Source organism: Doryrhamphus excisus, chromosome 9 (assembly GCF_030265055.1).
Source record: "Doryrhamphus excisus isolate RoL2022-K1 chromosome 9, RoL_Dexc_1.0, whole genome shotgun sequence".
Taxonomy (NCBI): Eukaryota; Metazoa; Chordata; class Actinopteri; order Syngnathiformes; family Syngnathidae; genus Doryrhamphus; species Doryrhamphus excisus.
Window position 1 is genome coordinate 18,819,332 of NC_080474.1, and position 21,449 is coordinate 18,840,780.

Sequence of the window (21,449 nt, forward strand, 5' to 3'; positions counted from 1 at the left end):
TATTGGATTAATTTTATTTATTTATTTTTTTTTACCTTATTTGTTTTAGCATTCCCTCACCGATGATGCAATGGATGTTGATTACCCCTTTTTTAAATTTTTTATTTTTTACCCTTTTTTTAAATTTACATACAATACATGATCATTTTTAACATAACCCCATAGTAAGTAGTCCAGGGCAGATACAGTATACATATATGGTGCATTATTATTTATTATTATTATTAAGTTATTAATGTGTCCACATGGTGGCCCACACAGTCAAGTGATCGGGAAGACCTTGGTTCGATTCTCCGCTTGGTGTGGAGTTTCCATGTTGTCCCACATTCCCAAAACACGTATGTTAGGTTAATTGGCGACTCCAAATTGTCCATAGGTATGAATGTGAGTGTGAATGGTTGTTTGTCTATATGTGCCCTGTGATTGGCTGGCCACCAGTCCAGATGTGTACCCCGCCTCTCGCCCGAAGACAGCTGGGATAGACTCCAGCTACCCCCGTGACCCTCATTAGGATAGTTGTTGACCTGTGACCCTTGTGAGGATATAATAAATGGATGGAGTTACATCATAATTGTTAACTAGAAAATGTATGTATGACATCATCATCATTATTATTATGATGGGATGATATTATGATGACTGTAAAAAAAAAAACAAAGTTCATGTCCATCCTCGCGTTAACGTTCCAAGACACACCACAGTTACAGCCAGTTGTTTTGCGTAACGAGTGTGTGTACGTGTGTGTAGATAGATAGATAGATAGATAGACTCCCTTTATTGTCATTGCACAAAAACACAGTAGTGAAATTGCCAACGAAATGTCGTTGCCTGGCTCCCATATAATAACAGACACAAAAGAAGATAAGTAATAATAAATAATAATAATAATAATAATAATGTGGAGAATAAATAGATATAATAGACACCAAATATGAACAACATAATGTAAAGTGCAGCGTGAACAGTAAATTGCCCAAATAATTTAAATAATTAAATAAATAATAATAATGTAAGTAAGGTAGAGGGGCTTATTTGGCATTCAGCAGTCTGATGGCCAGGGGGAAGTAGCTGTCTCTGAACCTGGTCGTCCTACAGCGGATGCTGCAGAACCTTCTCCCCGATGCCAGGCGAGAGAACAGTCCATGCTGGGGGTGTGTGGGGTCAGAGCAGATCCGATGGGCTCTAGATACACACCGGCTGTTTGCTATGTCCTTAATGGGGGGGAGTTGGGTCCCGATGATCTTCTCCGCTGTCCTCACCACTCTCTGCAGTAACGTCCAGTCCGAGGCCTTGCAGCTCCCAGACCAGACGGAGATGCAGTTGGTCAGCAGGCTCTCGATGGTCCCTCTGTAGAAGGTGGTAAGGATAGGAGGGGAGAGGGAGGCTCTTTTCATCCGCCGCAGGAAGTGCAGTCGCTGCTGTGCCTTCCTCGCCAGAGCGGAGGTGTGGAGTGACCAGCCGAGGTTGTCTGTGATATGCACCCCCAAGTACTTGGTTGTGTTCACAACTTCTACGGCTGTGTCGTTGTACCTGTTATATGTATATATGCTTCATATTTCATATTTAATTCACTAGCAAGATCCCATAGTGTATATACTGGTCATATATTCATTCATTCTTTCATTTTCTACCGGGTGCTGGAGCCTATCCCAGCTGTCTTCGGGCGAGACTGATCACCAGCCAATCACAGGGCACATATAGACAAACAACCATTCACACTCACATTCATACCTATGGACAATTTGGAGTCGCTAATTAACCTAGCATGTTTTTGGAATGTGGGAGGAAACCGGAGTACCCGGAGAAAACCCACGCATGCACGGGGAGAACATGCAAACTCCACAGAGGGTGGAATTGAACCCTGGTCTCCTAGCTGTGAGGTCCGCGCGTTAACCACTTGAGCGCCGTGCAGCCCTGGTCATATATCTAATTTCATATTTGATATTATCTTGTAAACTGTATTGTATATAATCCTGGGTTAAATTGTTAAACTGTTATTACTTGGTTGTTTATGTTGTTTATTTTTAGATTGTTTATTTTTTACTGTTGAACTGGTCCTGTCAATGTCAATTTCCCCACTGAGCGACGAATAAAGTTATATCTAATTTAATCTAATCTACAGGACGGAGGACATCCCTCTGAAAATCCTGGCCCACAACAGCCTGGTGGGCCGCCTCATTGGGAAAGAGGGCCGTAACCTGAAGAAGATCGAAGAGGAGACAGGGACCAAGATAACCATCTCCTCGTAAGTCACACACACACCACATAAACGCGGCCATCATGGCACCTTGGAGACAACATAGGCAATATCGGCTAAACATTTTCACACTGGAATTGAAAATAAAGACTTCGTCCCTCCGCTTTATGCCTTCTGTGGAAGTATTTCATTTCTTAACAAACTACAAAAATGTATATATAGTGCAAAAAAGTGTGTTATGGGAAATGTAGGCTGTATAATCTGGAAAGAATGTTATTTTTATTATAAAGGATCAGGCAAAATGATATGATATATTTGTAGGTTAAATAAAACGCAAATAAAGTAAAGTACATATAATTAAATTTTGTTTTTATTATGTTTTAAAAATTAAATCAGTTCCGGCGTTGTCAGGTCGGCCGGTTGATTTTGGTGTCAATGCAGATCCAGTAGCTCTGAAGTTGGTAATCCATAACAAGATGGTTTGGAGCTGGTACGGGATCATGTCTACCTAGATGGAAGTGCAAACGGAACGCTTGTTGTGTTGCAGTTTGTTTTGATAAACGTTTCTACAATGAAAGCGCCATGCTTACAAGTCTAATTCATGGCAGCAACTGAAAAAGAAACAAAAAAAATGGCATTATAAAGAAACTAAGCAAAATAGCATTTTATGTACTTTACTTTATTTGCGTTTTATTTAACCTACAAATGTGTCAGATCATTTTGCCTGTCTATGTATTTTCATAACAAGCAGCCTTTTAGCTTGCCACTATCTATCTATCTATCTATCTATCTATCTATCTATCTATCTATCTATCTATCTATCTATCTATCTATCTATCTATCTATCTATCTATCTATCTATCTATCTATCTATCTATCTATCTATCTATCTATCTATCTATCTATCTATCTATCTATCTATCTATCTATCTATCTATCTATCTATCTATCTATCTATCTATCTATCTATCTATCTATCTATCTATCTATCTATCTATCTATCTATCTATCTATCTATCTATCTATCTATCTTTCTTTCTTTGGCTCCATTTTGGGTTTTTGAGTACATTTTTGAAATTTTTATTTTCGAAAATGAAAACACTTTTTTGTGTCTTTACTTTATTTGCGTTTTATTTAACCTACAAATGTGTCAGATCATTTTGCCTGTCCATGTATTTTCATCACAAGCAGCCTTTTAGCTTGCCATTATTTATCTATCTATCTTTCTTTGGCTCCATTTTGGGTTTTGAGTAAATTTTCGAAATTTTTATTTTCGAAAATAAAACCACTTTTTTGTGTCTTTACTTTATTTGCCTTTTATTTAACCTACAGATCATTTTGCCTGACCCTGTTATATACATCTATAATATATTTTTGATATAATGAAGTAAAGCTGTGGAATTCAAAGTGTGAAGTGGCATTGGGTAACTGTCGATGGATATGATAACGCAACGTCTTTGGCGCTACTTGCTTGCCTCAATTTCCAACTATAAGACACAAATTCAATGAATTCAACATCGCTCTTGCAAAGTGCTCCGTTCGTCATTAACTTGTGTGTGGAATCCAATTAAAATGTCTTCTGATAAAATATAAACAAAATATGACTTTTTTTTCCCCCCTCTTCCTCTTCTATATTGCATATTAATTTTACACATTTGTATGCAACCGTCTAGGTTACAAGACTTAACCATTTACAACCCAGAAAGGACCATCACGGTGAAGGGGAGCTTGGAGACGTGTTGTAAAGCGGAGGCGGAGATCATGAAGAAACTGAGGGAGGCCTACGAGAACGACATTGCTGCTATAAATGTGAGTGTATGTGTGTGTATGTGTGTGTGTGAGACCAACAAGTGGGCATCACTGTATCTTATATGACAACAAGGTTGCGCCATACATAAGTGTAAACATAGTAATTAGTAGCAGCTGTTGGTAAACAGAGAGCAATCACTTAATGGCTGGAACTGGAGCGTGCCAAGCGCCGCTTGTCTGCCTCTTTCACGGAGCCTCTGAGTCACACCCGCCTTCCCCGCTGTGCACGACGTCTGAATCCTCGCTGTAATAATACAACTGCGGTTCCCAGCATCCATCATCATTTTTTTTTTTTTTTTTTTACCGTGCAGTTCCCCTTTAAGGACAAAAGTGACTGCATAAACGTTGTGAGTAGCTTTGCCATGTGAGGTTAATAACAGAATAGCAATGAGCCAGCTTTTAAAAATGAATATCTTAAATAAATGCATTTTCCATTAATTGAGCCGAACCAAAACGGTGAAAAATAGGGGGGAAAAAATCAGAAAATTGCAGCATATCCCCAGGTTGTCATAACAGTAAATGCCTAAACAATAAATGACTTTATTACAAAAAGTCAGTAATGTTTACATAATGCTGAATGTCACATTAGACACATTTGGGATAAATGTGATGTGTATGGTATAGCAACGGGTCCAGGATGTACCCCGCCTCTACCCCGAAGACAGCTGGGATAGGCTCCGGCATACCCGCAACCCTAGTGAGGACACGCTGTGTAAAAAAAAAAAAGGATGTCTGGATAATTCAATATTCCTAAAGTTGTTGATGAAAGAACAGAACACTGATGGAGACATGGTGTGTCTGAGCCCTCCTGCAGAGAGGGATTGTGTATGATAAGGTGTGAGCCCCATCTAGTGTGATTGTGGTGATATTACACATTCGCTATGGATATTCATCATTAACTTAAGGAAAAGGTGAATACAAGCTCAAGTGTCATGACCGCCACCATTACAGAACCTGATTGAGAAGTCTCAGGAGTGGGAAAATTATTCCAAAACAGAACATAAGTAATAATTGCTGCAAAATCGCGTTGATGTTGATGTAACGCCTGCTTGTAATAAACACAACACTATTAAGGATCGACGGATACATCGGCCGGACGATATATCGGGCTGATATTTGCGTTCTTTACTTGAATCGGTATCGGCTGATACGCGCGTGGGTTCTCGGATGTATTTTTCCGCCGCATGATTTACAGACAGGCATCCGCCGGGCAGCTTTTTGTTGCCGGAAGACCCTGCAACACGCGCAGTTCGCGGTACCCCTCCCCCAATGCAAGAGTGGTGAATCACAAGAGTACTTTTTCAACTTATAATTAGCTTCTAACTTTTAAACTTAGTTGAAATATTGTCACTTGTTTTGAAATAGGAAACATTTACCGTTGTAATTAGGGCCCTGTTGATGTAGTTGGAAGCTAATATGTACAGCTGTTACCAACACCGCTTTAATGTCAACGTTGGCAATTCAGTCCCATTGTGTTTGTAGGAGTTTCATTCAGCGAGGTTAAATGCGTGTCGTGTTATCGCGAGACTCTCACACACTTTGAGCTTTAGCGTGCACAACACGAACTTTAATGATGAGAGAAATGTTTTATATCTCGTACTAAATTATGTCAGTGTGATGTGTTTGTGTGTGTGGAGGCGGAGGAGCAGTCATCACATCGATGCTAGCTAAACTAGCATAAACTAGCTTAAACTACGACAGAATGTTTTGCACGTGGTTGAATATTTATTCCTTTTAAAGTTGATAATGCCGTTTAAATGTGTGTTTCAGAAAGCCAACTGTGTTCAGTGTTTACATTTCGATAAATATTTGTTTAAACTTGAGACCTATAATATTTATCATTATCATTTTTTCATGTAAATTGAGGGAGCAAAAGCAGTAGCGGCCACAAATATCGGCCTAAGCAAAATCGGCCATCGGCTAAAGGTGATGGGGGAAAAAAAACATATCGGTCGATCCCTAAACACTATATCTCTATATCTATATTAAGGGTCTACCGATACAATATATGCGTTCTTTACTTGAATCTGTATCCACCTATACGTGCGAGGGTTCGCCGATATATTTTCCCGCCACATGATTTACAGACAGGCATCACAGTTATCACATCGATGCTAGCTAAAACTTAAACTACCACAGAAAATGTTTTGCACATGGTTGAATATTTATTCCTTTTAAAGTTGATAATGCCGTTTAAATGTGTGTTTAAGAAAGCTGAATCCTACTGTGTTCAGTGTTTACATTTCAATAAATATTTGTTTAAACTTGAGACCTGTAATATTTGTTATCATTGTTATTTTTTCATATAAATTGAGGAAGCAAAATCGGCCATCAGCTAAGGGTGAAAAAATCGGTATCGGCATCGGCCGGAAAAAAAAACATATCGGTCGATCCCTAATCTATATATTATATTATATTATATTAGATCTATATATTAGCAGAGCAGCCAACAGCAGTCATGTTGTGTCCATGTTTGTAGCAATGCTAAAGTCAGGTACCCAAGGTTCCACTGCATGTCAGGTTTCCTCCATTTCTTGTCTTTTCCTCTGCCAGCAACAGGCGAACCTTATCCCAGGCTTGAACCTCAACGCCCTGGGCATCTTCTCCTCTGGTCTGCCAGTGCTGCCCCCTGCTGCTGGACCTCGCGGGGCTGTCTCTCCTGTGGCGCCAGCAGGATACAACCCATTTTTAGTGAGTCTTTCTCTTAATTGCCGTTAAAGCTGCACAAACTTCAAGTGACTTGTTGGTCAATCTGCTGTCCCAGAAGCCTGTGACAGGCTTTGCTCTGCTATTAAAGTAGATCTTCTCGAATGGTTCTCCATCACAGTTCGAATTCCCCCTACCATCCCCTCCAGAGATGAGTCAGTAAAATGGTGTGAAACAAAGCTTGTACTCGCTGCCGGGAGGCTGAGCCAAAGCAGTGTGAGACAGAATGTATTGGTGGGCTTCACAGAGCGTGATTCGCTCTTGACTTCATGCCTTGAAAATTCCCCTCAGCGAGAGCAAAGCCTGGGCCGCGAGTGTGAGTGTGTCTGGGAATGTGTGCGTATGTGCACCACCCTGATCCGCCTTGCTTGTCACTTCACTTGCAGAGTCACTCTTCACATCTCAGTGGCCTGTACGGGGTTCCTCCAGCAAGTGCCATCCCCCACCAGCACTCAGTATGTCCTCCAAAAGCTGCACCACACTGAGTGTTGCCATGGTGACACCGGGCCACAACATCGGGTACTTTACAGTGGTATAGAATTGTACTGCATCAGACTGTTTCTAATACTCTAATTCCTCACATACAGTGTGACCTCGGTTAGTGGACGCCCCGGTTAGCATATTTTTTGGTTAACGCCGAAAAAACACCAAAATGTTGGCTTTGTTTGACACAGCTTTCAATATGACGCAGTGCACTTCTACACCACTGTAAATCACTATATCATGCATCTTATATCATGCTGTAATTCTAGCCTGGGTGCATATGATGGGGCATTAATTGGTGCATTAAGTGCACAGGAAAACAAACCTTGGTGTCTTGGACCACATAAGCATTTATCAAGAAGTGTATTGCGCAACACAGCACACATAAACTGCTTGTATTGTTTCTTAAATTGGCTCATCGTTGTGCATTGTTTGAGGGTTTACAATTGAATGCATCCCATAATCAGTTCACAGTTCCACATGTCCAAAAGGAGTAGGAAGAAGCAAAGCTTATTAAATCCTACCCCTCCATCTGGTACTTTTACAATCAGTAACTGTTAGATTTGTTCACTTCCTGCTTTCCTAATATAATTTTTAATTTTTTTAAAATTTTATTTAATTTTATTTTTTAATTAAAATATTAAAATATTAAAAAAAAATTTTTTTTAATTTTTGTCACGTACCGAAGTATGAGGTGATATGACCATCCAATGACATAATGGGTACCATAGTAAGTGTCAATATAGTGATATGTATAGCACATCATGACTGGTTCAAGACTCTTCATCCTTGTATTTAGCAAACATCAACTGCTTGTATTGTTTCTTGAATTGGCTCATCGTTGTGCATTGTTTGAGGGTCTTACTCAATCCATTCCATAGTTTGATTCCACATACTGAAATGCTATGGCTAGCATAACGTAGTCCTAGCATAGAAGTGTTTCAAATGTACTTCTTCCCTGAGATCATATTTCTCCTCTCTTGTAGAGAAGTATTGGATGACATTTTTAGCTAATTGGTTATTTTTAGCCTTATGCATTATTTTAGCTGTTTGCAGATTAACTAGTATTTGTGATTTTAGAAATAAGGAGTTAGTATGTTCTCTGTAGGCGGCATTATGAATTATCCTTACTGGCCTTCTTTGCAGTACATTTAGCGAATGAAAATTGCTTTTATAGTTATTAGCCCATATTTCCACACAATAAGTAAGATATGGTAGAACCAGAGAGCGATAAAGATAATAATGTTGTACATCAATATGGAGGAAAAACTGCTCAGCCAGCATTAAAGGCTCTAATAACAGTACGGCAAGTGTAACATGAATGGGTTTCACACCAACAGCTGAAAGCTTATGGCATCTAATTGTAAATAGATCGTGCTAATTGTTTTTGGATCAGGTAATAATGAACGCTGGCGGTAGATCGTACTGATGTACCTAATGTTATGGCCAATTAGAGCAATTTAAAATGTGCCTTGTTTTGTTGTAGGAGGGGGAAAAAAAATCAGCTTTTTTTCCCCGAAGGATAAAGCTTCTTAAAACAATAGAATGATTTAAGAGGAGTGGATAAGCTGACCAAAAAAATCCCAAACAGTCCCGCCTCACCATCGGAGCATCACCACCAGAACACCACAACTATGTCTGAATCCAGACTTCCAGCTCTGAGCTGAACTCCGACTCATTAAATCCACTCAATAAAACCACAAGTACGCAAATACACAAGCCCAGACCGCAAAACCTAAAATCCTGCCAAATATTTTTGCTCAAACATATCGTTTGATATGTTTTGACACTTTATGTCAAACATCAATATTCTTAACAACTTGGTTGTTGAATGAGCGTTGAATTACTTCAATTTCCAAAGAAAAATGCCTTTATATTTTTTTAAGTATTTTTCATGCTACTACATAAAAAATGGATGGAAAATATAGATGCCCTGAAATAAGCTGCACTGTCAAACCCAAAGCCCTGAGAGCTACATTGAGATTATATCTGTCAGGTTTTGACAATAACTTTTCTCATGTTTGTCCTCTGAAGAACTCTCAAGTGTGATGTTCGGGTCAATTCGGCTTTTATTCCCTGTCATCTTTTCTTGTCTGCTTTTCAAAGAAGTTCAATAAATGTTTGCTCAAGCTTTTTTTTTTTTTTTTTTTATTTCGTGATGACAGGCTCCAGAACAGGAGGTTGTCTACCTCTTTATTCCAACTCAGGCAGTGGGAGCTCTTATAGGGAAGAAAGGCCAGCACATTAAACAGCTCGCCCACTTCGCTGGAGCCTCCATCAAGGTGCGTTAAAGAAGAGGCATGCAAAACATGGAGCTGACTTAAATGCCGGTGCGATGAGAATAGTGCAAGCACACCGACTTTCTGTTGAAATGTTCTCCTGATTTGCATGCAGATCGCTCCGGCCGAAAGCCCAGATGTCACTGAGAGGATGGTGATCATTACTGGAACCCCAGAGGCTCAGTTTAAGGTAAAAACGATGATGAATATGTCATAAATCTATTTATTTATAAATGGTAAACACCTACTGTTGCCTAGATACCATAAAAGGGAAGGACATAATGACAAAAGGGAGAAGAATTAAGACAATAATATTCACATTTCTTTCATTTTTTATGCATACACACAAAAAAATGAGTTTGTGCTAAATCAGCTAATATTTGTGTGGGTTTTTTGTAAGTAATGATGTTTTTTGCAGTGATAATTACATATTATTAATACTATAATTACAGAAAATATGCCTACTTAGTGCACAGAGGTCGAGTGGTTAGCACGCAAACCTCACAGCCAGGTTATTATGTGCGACCCTCGTGAGGATAAGCAGTAGAAAATGAATGAATGAATGAATCAAAGTTTATGTATTATTTGCCTAAATGAAGTATTTTCAAGAATTCAAATATCAACTAAATTATTATATTTAGTTGGTTCCAGGCTCGACTGTGATAACTGAATTTTCCAATATTAATAAATTGAGTATTTTTTTAGTTAGAGCATTGAAAACCTGTTTAAGACCTTTATTTTAACATTATTAGAGCCCTGTAAACATAAAATAACACCCCTACAGTCATCTTTACACTCATATTACCCAATATAGTAATAATAATAAGACATAACTCATGTTCTCTTGTAAAAACGTTGTGAAACGTGTATCATCTTTTTCATTTTCAAACCTGGTCTCTGCTGCCCCTCTCCTACCCACAGTCTATCCTGGCCTCACCTCACCCTCCTCTTTATTCCAGGCCCAAGGTCGGATATTTGGCAAGCTGAAAGAGGAGAACTTCTTCTCCGGAAAGGAGGAAGTCAAACTAGAGACACACATCAAGGTCCCTTCAACTGCGGCCGGCAGGGTCATCGGCAAAGGAGGGAAGACTGTGAGTTCCATGGTGCTCCTTAACATGATAAATATCCAACAAATATGTAACACTCTGTAATATATATATGTATATAAATATGTATTGCAAAGGCAGAAAAACAGCTCTTGTTGAAAATACACAGACAATTAGCGACTGTTCATTCCAGGTGAATGAGCTTCAGAACCTTACGAGCGCTGAGGTCATCGTACCGCGGGACCAAACTCCAGACGAGAATGATGAGGTGTTTGTGAAGATCAGCGGGCATTTCTTCGCCAGTCAGGTATACCAGCACACAGTCACTTCTTTCTCTTTCGTATGGTCCGTAAGGTTATTAAGTACGCTTTTCATGGAAACTACATTTTGCTTTGACCTATTTTTAGTTATTTTTTTTAATATGGCGTTCATCTTTGCTCACATTTACTGATTTTTACAACTTCCTTGTTTACTCGGTGATAGTAATTACATTGTTTGACAGCTTCAGTTTCAGCTATTGCCAATTGTCCTCCATATGAACATAATGAGAGGGGTGTAATCTTTTGGCACACTTACTGTATGTCAGCCCCAACATGCAATTTAATCTAGGGCTGCATGGTGGACGAGTGGTTAGGGCGGAGGCCACACTGCTTCGAGACCCGAGTTCGATTCCACCCTCGGCCATCTCTCTGCGAAGTTTGCATGTTCTCCCCGTGCATGCGTGGGTTTTTTTCCGGGTACTCCGATTTCCTCAATGGGTGGATTCAATCCCACCCTCGGCTATAACAACACTGCCTTGAAGCTTCCAATAGCTTTCTTAGAAGTCGTTTAATTGTTGTTGTATTGTGTTCTATAGCCTTCCCACGGAAGTTGGCACAGGTGTCAGTGCGATGAATTAAGGGCATTTTCTACAAAAAGTATATGTATTTAGAGGTTTTTGCACTTTTTCCTCACAGATTCAATTTTATTTATACTACAGTTGATATCCTCACAACTAGGAGACCTGAGTTCAATTCCACTCTCGGCTATCTCTGTGTGGGGTTTGCATGTTCTCCCCGTGCATGCGTGGGTTTTTTTCCGGGTACTCCGGTTTCCTCACACATTCTAAAAACATGCTAGGTTAATTGGCGCCTCCAAATTGTCCTTAAGTATGAATGTGAGTGTGAATGGTTGTTTGTCTATATGTGCCCTGTGATTGGCTGGCGACCAGTCCAGGGTGTACCCCGCCTCTCGCCCGAAGACAGCTGGGATGGGCTCCAGCACTCTCCGCGACCGTCTTGAGGATAAGCGGTAGAAAATGAATGAATGAATGAATCTAATTAAGAAGTGGACAAAAAAGAAATTTCATGAACAGTAGCGCAAATCAGAGTTTCTTGGAAACTACAAGGCAGATAATTATAAGCAGCTGGTGGCAAACCTACAAAGCCCTTGGCTGCAAGGGGGTGTACATTATGGGACTGTGAAAAAAGCCACCAAAAACAAAAAGCAAAAGTCTCTCTTGACATATTTTTCCCGTGGCATTCCCAACAGACTGCACAGAGGAAGATCCGGGAGATCATTCAGCAGGTCAAACAGCAGGAACAGAAGCACCAGCGAGGCGCCGCCGGCTCACCGCCACAATCCAAGTGACCAGCAGGAAGCGGCTCCAGCGGGCGCCCAACCCAATGAATGTAGCCCTCCCAAACGGACAGAGACCTCTACCCAGACTTAAGGCCACGGCCCGAGAGGGACACGCGGGGCAGACCAGCAGCGCCGGGATCAAAAACCAAAGAAGTTCACCAAGGAGGGGAATGGAGTGAGAGCCAAAGGCTGTGAGCATTGTGTGCACTGCCAGCCCTGCCACGGCACACAGAGCAGGATACTGATACTGCAAGAGGAACGAAAGCAAAGAGAAGTGTTGTCTTCACAAGGTAAAACAAGAACGAGCACGTCACCCCTGCGTTACATTCTCTTTAGTTGGATTCATTTACTGTAGACCTAACATGAATGATACTGTATTAACACCAGAGTTTATGAGACATGCGTAGAACAAGAGCAAGATGAACTATCCTTAGCAGTATTAATACAGGGTAGAAGAGAATATTGACATTTACAGAGCAGTTCCCCTATTTTGGAAAATGGAAAAAGTACAAGCCCTATCTGGAAACATGATGAATGCTTTTTGTAACAAGCTTGTGTGCACGAGTGGAAGTGTGTGTGTGTGTGTGTGTGTGTGTGTGTGTGTGTGTGTGTGTGAGAGCCAATGTCCCTATGAAATTATTCTCACCATTTTTTTTTATTTCTATCACGCTCTCTCATCAATTGTGTTTTCATTCATTCATTCATTCATTCATTTTCTACCGCTTTTTCCTCACGAGGGTTGCGGGGGTGCTGGAGCCTATCCCAGCTGTCTTCGGGCGAGAGGCGGGGTACACCCTGGACTGGTCGCCAGCCAATCACAGGGCACATATAGACAAACAACCATTCACACTCACATTCATACCTATGGACAATTTGGAGTCGCTAATTAACCTAGCATGTTTTTGGAATGTGGGAGGAAACCGGAGTACCCGGAGAAAACCCACGCATGCAAACTCCACACAGAGATGCCCGAGGGTGGAATTGAACCCTGGTCTCCTAGCTGTGAGGTCTGCGCGCTAACCACTAGACCGCCGTGCCGCCCCAATTGTGTTTTTAAAAGGATAAAAATATTCCAAGGCATGAAATTCCAACCTCTCCAATTCTCTCCCTCCCTCCTGCTATCTTTATGATCCAGTGTGCAATGGATGCCATCTAAAAATATCATCTATCTTTAAATGATTAACACAGAAATGAATACTTTGGACCTGCCGGTCTATAGACTTTTTTTTCAATGTGAGGCCAGAACACTTCCGCTGTCAATCTTCACTATGTGTGTTGTAATGTACATACAGTATGTATTTGCTAATGGAATCAGATGCAAATATTAGGACAACGTTAGGTAAAATGCCGGTCTTCATGTAATACATTGTGGTGGTCAATGGTGACTCACTCCCACCCGTGCCACTGCAAATAGGTTTTGTTGATGGCGGCCATGTTTTCCAACCCATCTTTTACAGGCATGTACTTCACAATCGGGGGCCAGCCAATCACAGGGCACATATAGACAAACAACCATTCACACTCACATTCATACCTATGGACAATTTGGAGTCGCCAATTAACCTAGCATGTTTTTGGAATGTGGGATGAAACCGGAGTACCCGGAGAAAACCCACGCATGCACTGGGAGAACATGCAAACTCCACACAGAGATGACCGAGGGTGGAATTGAACTCGTCTCTCCTAGCTGTGTGGCCTGCGCGCTAACCACTCATCCCAAATTCATTGCATCGTCGGACTGCGGCTAGCAACTAGCGGCATCTTTATGTCAAATTTTCATAACATTCTGTTATATCATAATTACAGCTGCAATGATGACTAGATTAATCAATGCTTGGTCGATGACCCAATTAATCAACAACTATTGCTCCAACTCCTAGCTGTATGGCCTGCGTGCTAACCACTCGAACACCATGCAGCCTTAACTCCTAAACTCCTAATGGAGTTTAACAATAACAGCGCTACCCTGTGGTTTATTTGCATGAAAAATAATAGTCCAATACAAGCAACGCACTGGGCATGTGTGTTGTGACAAATATCTCTTATTTGTATTCGGCGGTTCAAGAGTCTAAATACAAATACACATGGTCTTCGGGTTAAGTGCGAGTTCTATATCTTCCTAGACGGTGATGTTAGTTGAGTTTTGGTGTAAAGAGAAAAAAAAATTAACTTCTGAGTCCCTCACACTGAATACAGTACAATAAAACTTTGCCTGATAGAAGAATTAAAGCAATAGCAACCTTTCTATCGCAATAATAAGACCATGTTGCTTCGTTATTCCAGTCGCTTTCATAGCAGCAGATCCTTGAACATACTCAAGGATACCGTATCGAATCATTTACATCCCTACTTATCGATAAAAACATATTTTTACCTGCGATTAAATTTGATTAATTATGAGTTAACTATGAACAAAATGTGATTAATCCCAACTAAATATTTGAATTGATTGACAGCCCAAGTTGTAATATGTTACATCATGAATTAGTGATATAGTTGTATTCCATTAGCAAATACATGTAGCAGAATTGACGCTAACTGAAGGAGGTGCTTTGATGGTCTATTTGAACGTGTGCACCCTCGCCTTAAGGGGATGCGTCATGGTGGTCGGCCGGGGGGGGGGGTTTAAGTGCGCATTGACGCAAACGTGAAGGTGGGTTGTGGCACTTGAACGACCTGCCGTGTACACTCACTGTGAGCGGGTTTGGCTTGAAACTTCTCTCTTGGCCCCGCGGGGGGGGCTTTCTAAAAGGGTGTGACAGCTGTGAATGTACCATAACACAGCCTTTTTAGAATGGAATAAATACAATCAGCCCTCGCCTTGTCCAGCACAGGCCAGACACGGAGATGGTTACGCTTGAATTTGATTTTCTTTGCTGTTGTTGTTTTTTTTTTTTTTTTTTTTACTGAGCTGAATGACTGACTGCTGTGCAAGTATGCTGGGCATGCGGGTCCCTAATGGAGACCTTGGAAGCTTTTTGCCTTATTTTGTCATCTTTCACTCTTCATTGCAAAGCTTATTGCCACACCTTCCTCCATGTGTGTGTATGTATGCGTGTGTGCATGAGTGTGTGTGTGTATATATACATATATATATATATATATAAATATATATATAAAAAAAGAGAGAGTAATATTTATGAATCTATTTTTTCCTATTTTGTGATGAGAACTATTGATATGAAACAAAAGAAACAAAAGTCCTCTTCTTTTTTTTTTTTTGCCCTCAGTGGGACACTGCCATATTATTTTGAAGGGAAGTGTTTATTTTCTTGAAAATGAATATAAATGAAAACCTGAAAAAAAAAAAACGTGGAGAAGAGTAAAGCGAACCACCGCAGGATGTAAACAGAGCGCGTGTCAGTATTGTGATCTACCTCAGGCTTCAGGGTACCTCAGTCCAATCTTTCATTTCCCCTTCTCCCCCCCACCCCTTTTTTTCCCCCACATTTTGTATGCCTTGTTAACTGATCATTTTGATCATTTTGAATTTCTTTTTTAAATGAAAAGAAGAACAGGAGGGGCCATGTCAACTAGTTCCTCCAGCTTAGTTTAACGTTGTAGTTTTTGCCGTGCAACCTCTTACTGACACTCGCAAAAAAAAAAAAAATTGTGCAAGCACGAGAATGGATCATGAAAGAAACAGGGGTACGCGCTTGTCCAAAGTGGCTTGGGATGGCGATGCTGTGTACTGAATACACCAGGGTGTCCAAAGTGGATTTGCACTCAGGATATTGAAAAAAAAATAATTAATAAACTCAATTCATTACATTGGTCTACACATTTTTGGAACTCGATCTGCTTCCGAGATAAAAGTGGCTAAATCTAATATATGATTGAATATCTGATGAAGAACAGGCTAAAGCATCATTTAAAACAAGTAAGTATCTGAAGGACGCTTCAGATACTTCAGGATTCCACTTTCCTTCTCCATAGCTGAGGATAAGCGTCCTGGTGGAATCCTACCCCGTGCTCATCACTTCTTCAAAAAGTGTATTTTCAGTGACATATTGCAGCCAAGGGCTTTGTAGGTTTGCCACCAGCTGCTTATAATTATCTGCCTTGTAGTTTCCAAGAAACTCTGATTTGTGCTACCGTTCATGAAATTTATTTTTTGTTCATTCATTCATTCATTTTCTACCGCTTATCCTCACGAGGGTGGCATGGGGTGTGCTGGAGCCTATCCCAGCTGTCTTCGGGCGAGCGAGAGGCGGGGTACACCCTGGACTGGTCACCAGCCAATCACAGGGCACATATAGACAAACAACCATTCACACTCACATTCATAACTATGGACAATTTGGAGTCGCTAATTAACCTAGCATGTTTTTGGAACGGGGAGAACATGCAAACTCCACACAGAGATGGCCGAGGTAGGAATTGAACTCGGGTCTCCTAGCTGTGAGGATATCAACTATAGTATAAATAAAATTGAATCTGTGAGGAAAAAGTGCAAAAACCTCCAAATATATGTACTTTTTTTGAAAATGCCCTTAATTCATCGCACTGACACCTGTGCCAACTTCTGTGGGAAGGCTATACAACACAATACAACAACAATTAAACGACTTCTAAGAAAGCTATTGGAAGTTTCAAGGCAGTGTTATTGCCGTAATCAATTTTGTTGTTTGTTTTGTTGATAGCCGAGGGTGGGATTGAACTCGAGTTTCCTAGATGTGAGGTCCGCAAACCACTCACTCATCCGCCGTGCAGCCCTCCAAATTAGATATTTCTGCAAAACAAAACATTTTATGTCAAACCTCTAGCCATAATAAAATGAATATTTTGGAATGTGCAGTTCAGATAGAAGTGGTTGCTTTTAGACACACTGTAGCTTTATTTTACATAAATGTCCTATTTTGACCCAAAACTGTGTCTTATTTTGAAATTATAGCCAATCTGCAATTCTTACTTTTTCTTTATTAGTGACTTAAACCAAGACTAATTTCACTACTTTTGTTCCGGAAGCATTTTGCTTGTAGATCATTGTTAATGTGATATAGTCAGATATGACACTAATTTGCTTTGCCGGCTATATTACAAATTTAAGATGTGGGTGTTTTTTTACTCAGCCTAGCTGACCTACATTGGATTGGATTGTACAAAATGCGGCCCCCGGTGGAAAAAAGTTTGGTCATCCCTGGATTACGCCATCTAAAAAAAATGAAGGAGGGGGGAAAAATGCAAAACTAATAGAAAGTAAACAACTGTACCTCCTAGAAGTAAAATAAAAGGTTTGTAAATTTGTGTTTTGTTAGATGATTTGTTGTAACAATGCTTCTTTGATAGAAATATTATACAATTGGAAAGCCCGATGTGCCAGTTATATGGAACATGAATTTATGGGATGTTTTGTTACGGCGTCCTTATCTTGTTAACACAATGTCAATTGGATTCTCAAAAATGTAAACACAAAACATGTTTTTATAGTTACACATACATTGGTGTGAAAAAGTGTTTGCCCCTCTTTGATGATTCTATATAAATGTATTTCTAAATATAACTTATAATTTTTAAGGGCAAAAAAAATTAATATCCAAACTTACATGGCCATGTGTGGAAAAGATAATAATCATTTTGGAAAAAGGTTATAAATCTATTTCAAACCAGAAATGGCAGAAACATAGGACAGTGGTATACCTTCCCGGGAGTGGCCGACCAATCAAAATGACCCTAAGAGCGCAGTGACGACTCATCTAAGAGGTCACAAAAGACCCCACAACAACAACAAATGGTCTGCATGGCAGAGTTACAAGACAAAAATCACTGCTGAACAAAAATAACAATCAATTTTGCCAGAAATATATTGATATTAATGATAATAATAATACTTTTTTTTGTAAAGCGCTTTTCAGAGTACTCAAAGACGCTTTACAGTGAAGAAAAATAGAGTTCAGTAAAAAAAAAACTGAGTAAAAGATGCATTAAAATACAACATCCATACGCTCATTCAGAGCTAAAAACAGTCAGGTATAAAAAGTTAGACTTTAAAAACTGACTTAAAAAGGTGGGTTGTTTTTTGAAGGTGGGAAGGTTGGGAGGGGGGGGGGGGGGGGAGCAAGGAGTGAACGGGGCAAAGAGTTCCAGTGGGTGGGGGCATCTACGGAGAAGGCTGCATCGCTTCATATTGATGAGCCCCAAGGTGTGTGTCCCCATTACATTTACCGTAAAAGTACTTCATATCAACAGTAAAATACGGTGGTGGTAGTGTGATGGTGTTGCGCTGTTTGGGAAGACTTGCTGTGATTCTGCTGTCTGAAGGAGAATTCTCGGCCATCTTTTAATGACCTCTAAGTGAAACCAACTTGGGTTCTGCGGCAGGACAATAATCCAAAACACACCAGCAACTCCAACTCTGAATGTCCGAAGAAAAAAACAAAATGGAGACTTTGTAGTGGCCTAGTCAAAGTCCTGACTTGAATCCTATTGAGATGCATGACCTTAAAAGGGGTGCTTCATGCTGGAAAACCCTAAATTACAACAATTCTGCAAAGATGAGTGAACCAAAATTCCTCATTGAGACTCATTGCAAGTTATCACAAACGTTTGATTGCAGTTGTTGCTGCTGAGGAGGCAATCACTTTTCCATACACGGTCATGTAGTTTTTTTTTCTCCTCAAATAATAAAAAAAGTATCATTTAAAAAGTCAGAAACTATTTTTCACATGAGTGTAAATGTAGCAAAATGTGTTTGCTAAATGTGCTAACATCATTAGCTTTCCGGAAAACATATCAATCGGATTGACATTCTTAGAGGAAAAATGGAGTTGACCTTCAGGATCCAATTTAATGATGCTAATTCATTTAAATGGAGAATGAAGCCGTATACGAAAAGGTCATTTTTTGACCAGTGTCTCCCATGACGGCACGTTAACTGGTTTGGCGTTTGGCTAATTTGATCCGTCAACGGGTGCACTTCCTCCAACTCATTGCTTACAAATGGCCGTCATTTCCACGTGAAAATAAATAACACTTTCCACTTGTGTAATAACAAGAAGCGTTGATTAAATTATCTATCCAACGCTAAAGCTAAATTCCAAGCTTTTTATTTTTTGTTTACTTTTTCCAAACTGTACCTCCTAAAAATGAAAAAAACAAGATTTGTCTGTGAATAAGAAATTTTTTAACACACCAAGGTTTACTCTCTAATTTTTTTTTTTATTTTAATGTCAAGAAAAACACACAGAACTGCAAAAATACACTGACTCTTGAATATGGTGTAAAAAAAAAAATATGTAGAATTTAGCCGGTGACACTGATGGGCGTGAGACAAATAAGTCGTGTCCGACACATATTTTGGGTGCACCTTTTTTTTTTTTTTTTTTTAATTTTATTTTATGCTGTACATTTCAGAATTACCTCTCTGAATCAAAGGCTGACTTTTAAGTATGGCAGCGGTGAGATCATATAAATGTCCCAGTGAACACACACACTCGCAGTGCTTCTTCAAAGGTCTCGTAAACCTCACACAATGCCTGAGGCTCCTCTCGCCCAGCCTCCCTCCACCCGGTGCGGTACCTTCTCCCGATGATATCTGGCCCACACCGGGGTCCGGCGGTGGTGTGTGGTGGTCTGCTAGCGGGCCTCTTCCTAGACTTTTGTCTGTCATCTCTTTAATAAGTGCAGCGTTTCCTCTAAGGTGCTGCATCAGTGTATCACCATCACTTGGGTGACGTTTTCTAAGGTTTTTTTGGGGGGGGTGTTGCTAGATTTTAATATTCAGTACCGAAAAAAACACACTTACACGCGTCACTGAGGATGTTTTAGCCATGTTAGTCATACCACAATGGCGCTTGGATAGTTGTTGTATTTTTTTTTTTGTTTGTTTTCCGCCGATCCGTTTTTTTCTTGTCACTTAAACGGTTTTGATGATTCTTAGCTCTTGGGTTTCATTTCTATTAGATACTAGTTAGTACCGTCGTGGGTTTAAACCACATGCAAGTTAATGTTCGATGGCACTTAGTAAAAGCGCAGACCTCCGCCAAGGCTCAAAACAATAATCGGCAATATGGAATAACAATTTGTCTTTTTTTTTTTTGTCATTTTTTACAAAGAATGCATTATTTAGAGAATCACTGTTCAAGGTTATTTTTACAATAAGACCATAAAGCCTAAAGAATAACATGTACCAGTATTAGGACCACACTGAAAATAATAATTATGGCAATAAAGTTAAAATTTTATGGTGAAAAAAATAGGAACCGGTGTCAGCAAAAACTCATTCATTCATTTTCTACCGCTTGTGCTGGAGCCTATCCCAGCTGTCTTCGTGCAAGAGGCAGGGTACACCCTGGACTGGTGGCCAGCCAATCACAGGGCACATATAGACAAACAACCATTCACACTCACATTCATACCTATGGACAATTTGGAGTCGCTAATTAACCTAGCATGTTTTTGGAATGTGGGAGGAAACCGGAGTACCCGGAGAGAACCCTAGCATGCACGGGGAGAACATGCTAACTCCACACAGAGATGGCCGAGGGTGGAATTGAACTCCAGTCTCCTAGCTGTGAGATCTGCGCGCTAACCACTCATCCACCGTGCAGACCCCGTGCTTTTCCCACTTTTCTGACCTATAAATGTTGTATTGGAAGCGAGAAAGTGAGTGCTGAGATCCGAAATGCAGATTACCTGCACTCGGTAAACCTACATTATGAATCTGGAAGTCCTCGGGAGCTCTTGGGAGTGTGACCGATCACAGAGGAGTGAGCGTACCGAGAAGAAAACCGAGGGTGGAGTGAATTAAGGAGAACGTTTGGGCGGGAAGCAGGGAGTCCATGGAAACACTGCAGAAATGGGTGCAGCATCTGGAAGATCTAGAAAGCTTTCTCTGCGGGTTATCGTGTGTAGTCCACAACGCAATACAAAGCGCCGAAAAGCAAACTTTTGCATTGAAAAAATGTTTGTCGTCATATGAAAAATACTTTTTGTTCATACTTTTCAGAGTATTTTAAATGAGAAAAAATATACAATATTTTTTTTCCTATACGTTTTGCTTCAGTATGGTCCTAATATACCTTCACCACTTAAGGTGTACATTTTTTGTTTTGATCTTGCGAACTAACAAATAAAACATTCATCTTGGCGGAGGTAATCAACACATAAAAGGTTAATAAAGGATCCAGGCGTGACTATAGATCATTGGGACATGACAACGTGGATCATCTAGTGATGTCTGTCAGATGTAAAGACAAGTGATTACCATGCTGTAGTCCATTAGGATGCACTTCACCTCGTCTAGCACTAAACTTCCAATAGTGCTTTTTACACAGCTCACGTTCAGATTCCTTTATTGTGTGTGTGTGT

The 21,449-nt window shown here is 40.1% G+C and overlaps 1 protein-coding gene across 6 annotated transcripts in view; it reads left to right on the forward strand.

The window, feature by feature from the left end:
• Positions 1-18,164, forward strand: part of igf2bp2a (insulin-like growth factor 2 mRNA binding protein 2a) — a 62,363-nt gene extending 44,199 nt beyond the window's left edge. For 4 of the 6 annotated variants that reach the window (XM_058081740.1, XM_058081742.1, XM_058081739.1 and 1 more), the window contains 9 exons: positions 2,123-2,245; positions 3,871-4,006; positions 6,560-6,697; positions 7,099-7,167; positions 9,361-9,477; positions 9,590-9,664; positions 10,434-10,565; positions 10,714-10,827; positions 12,051-18,164. In XM_058081740.1, coding sequence (XP_057937723.1) covers positions 2,123-2,245; positions 3,871-4,006; positions 6,560-6,697; positions 7,099-7,167; positions 9,361-9,477; positions 9,590-9,664; positions 10,434-10,565; positions 10,714-10,827; positions 12,051-12,149 — 1,003 coding nt within the window. In that variant the 3' untranslated portion in view covers positions 12,150-18,164. The remainder of the gene's footprint in view (positions 1-2,122; positions 2,246-3,870; positions 4,007-6,559; positions 6,698-7,098; positions 7,168-9,360; positions 9,478-9,589; positions 9,665-10,433; positions 10,566-10,713; positions 10,828-12,050) is intronic. The other 2 variants (XM_058081741.1, XM_058081743.1) reach the window with 2 other exon arrangements.
• The last annotated feature ends 3,285 nt before the right edge of the window (positions 18,165-21,449 follow it).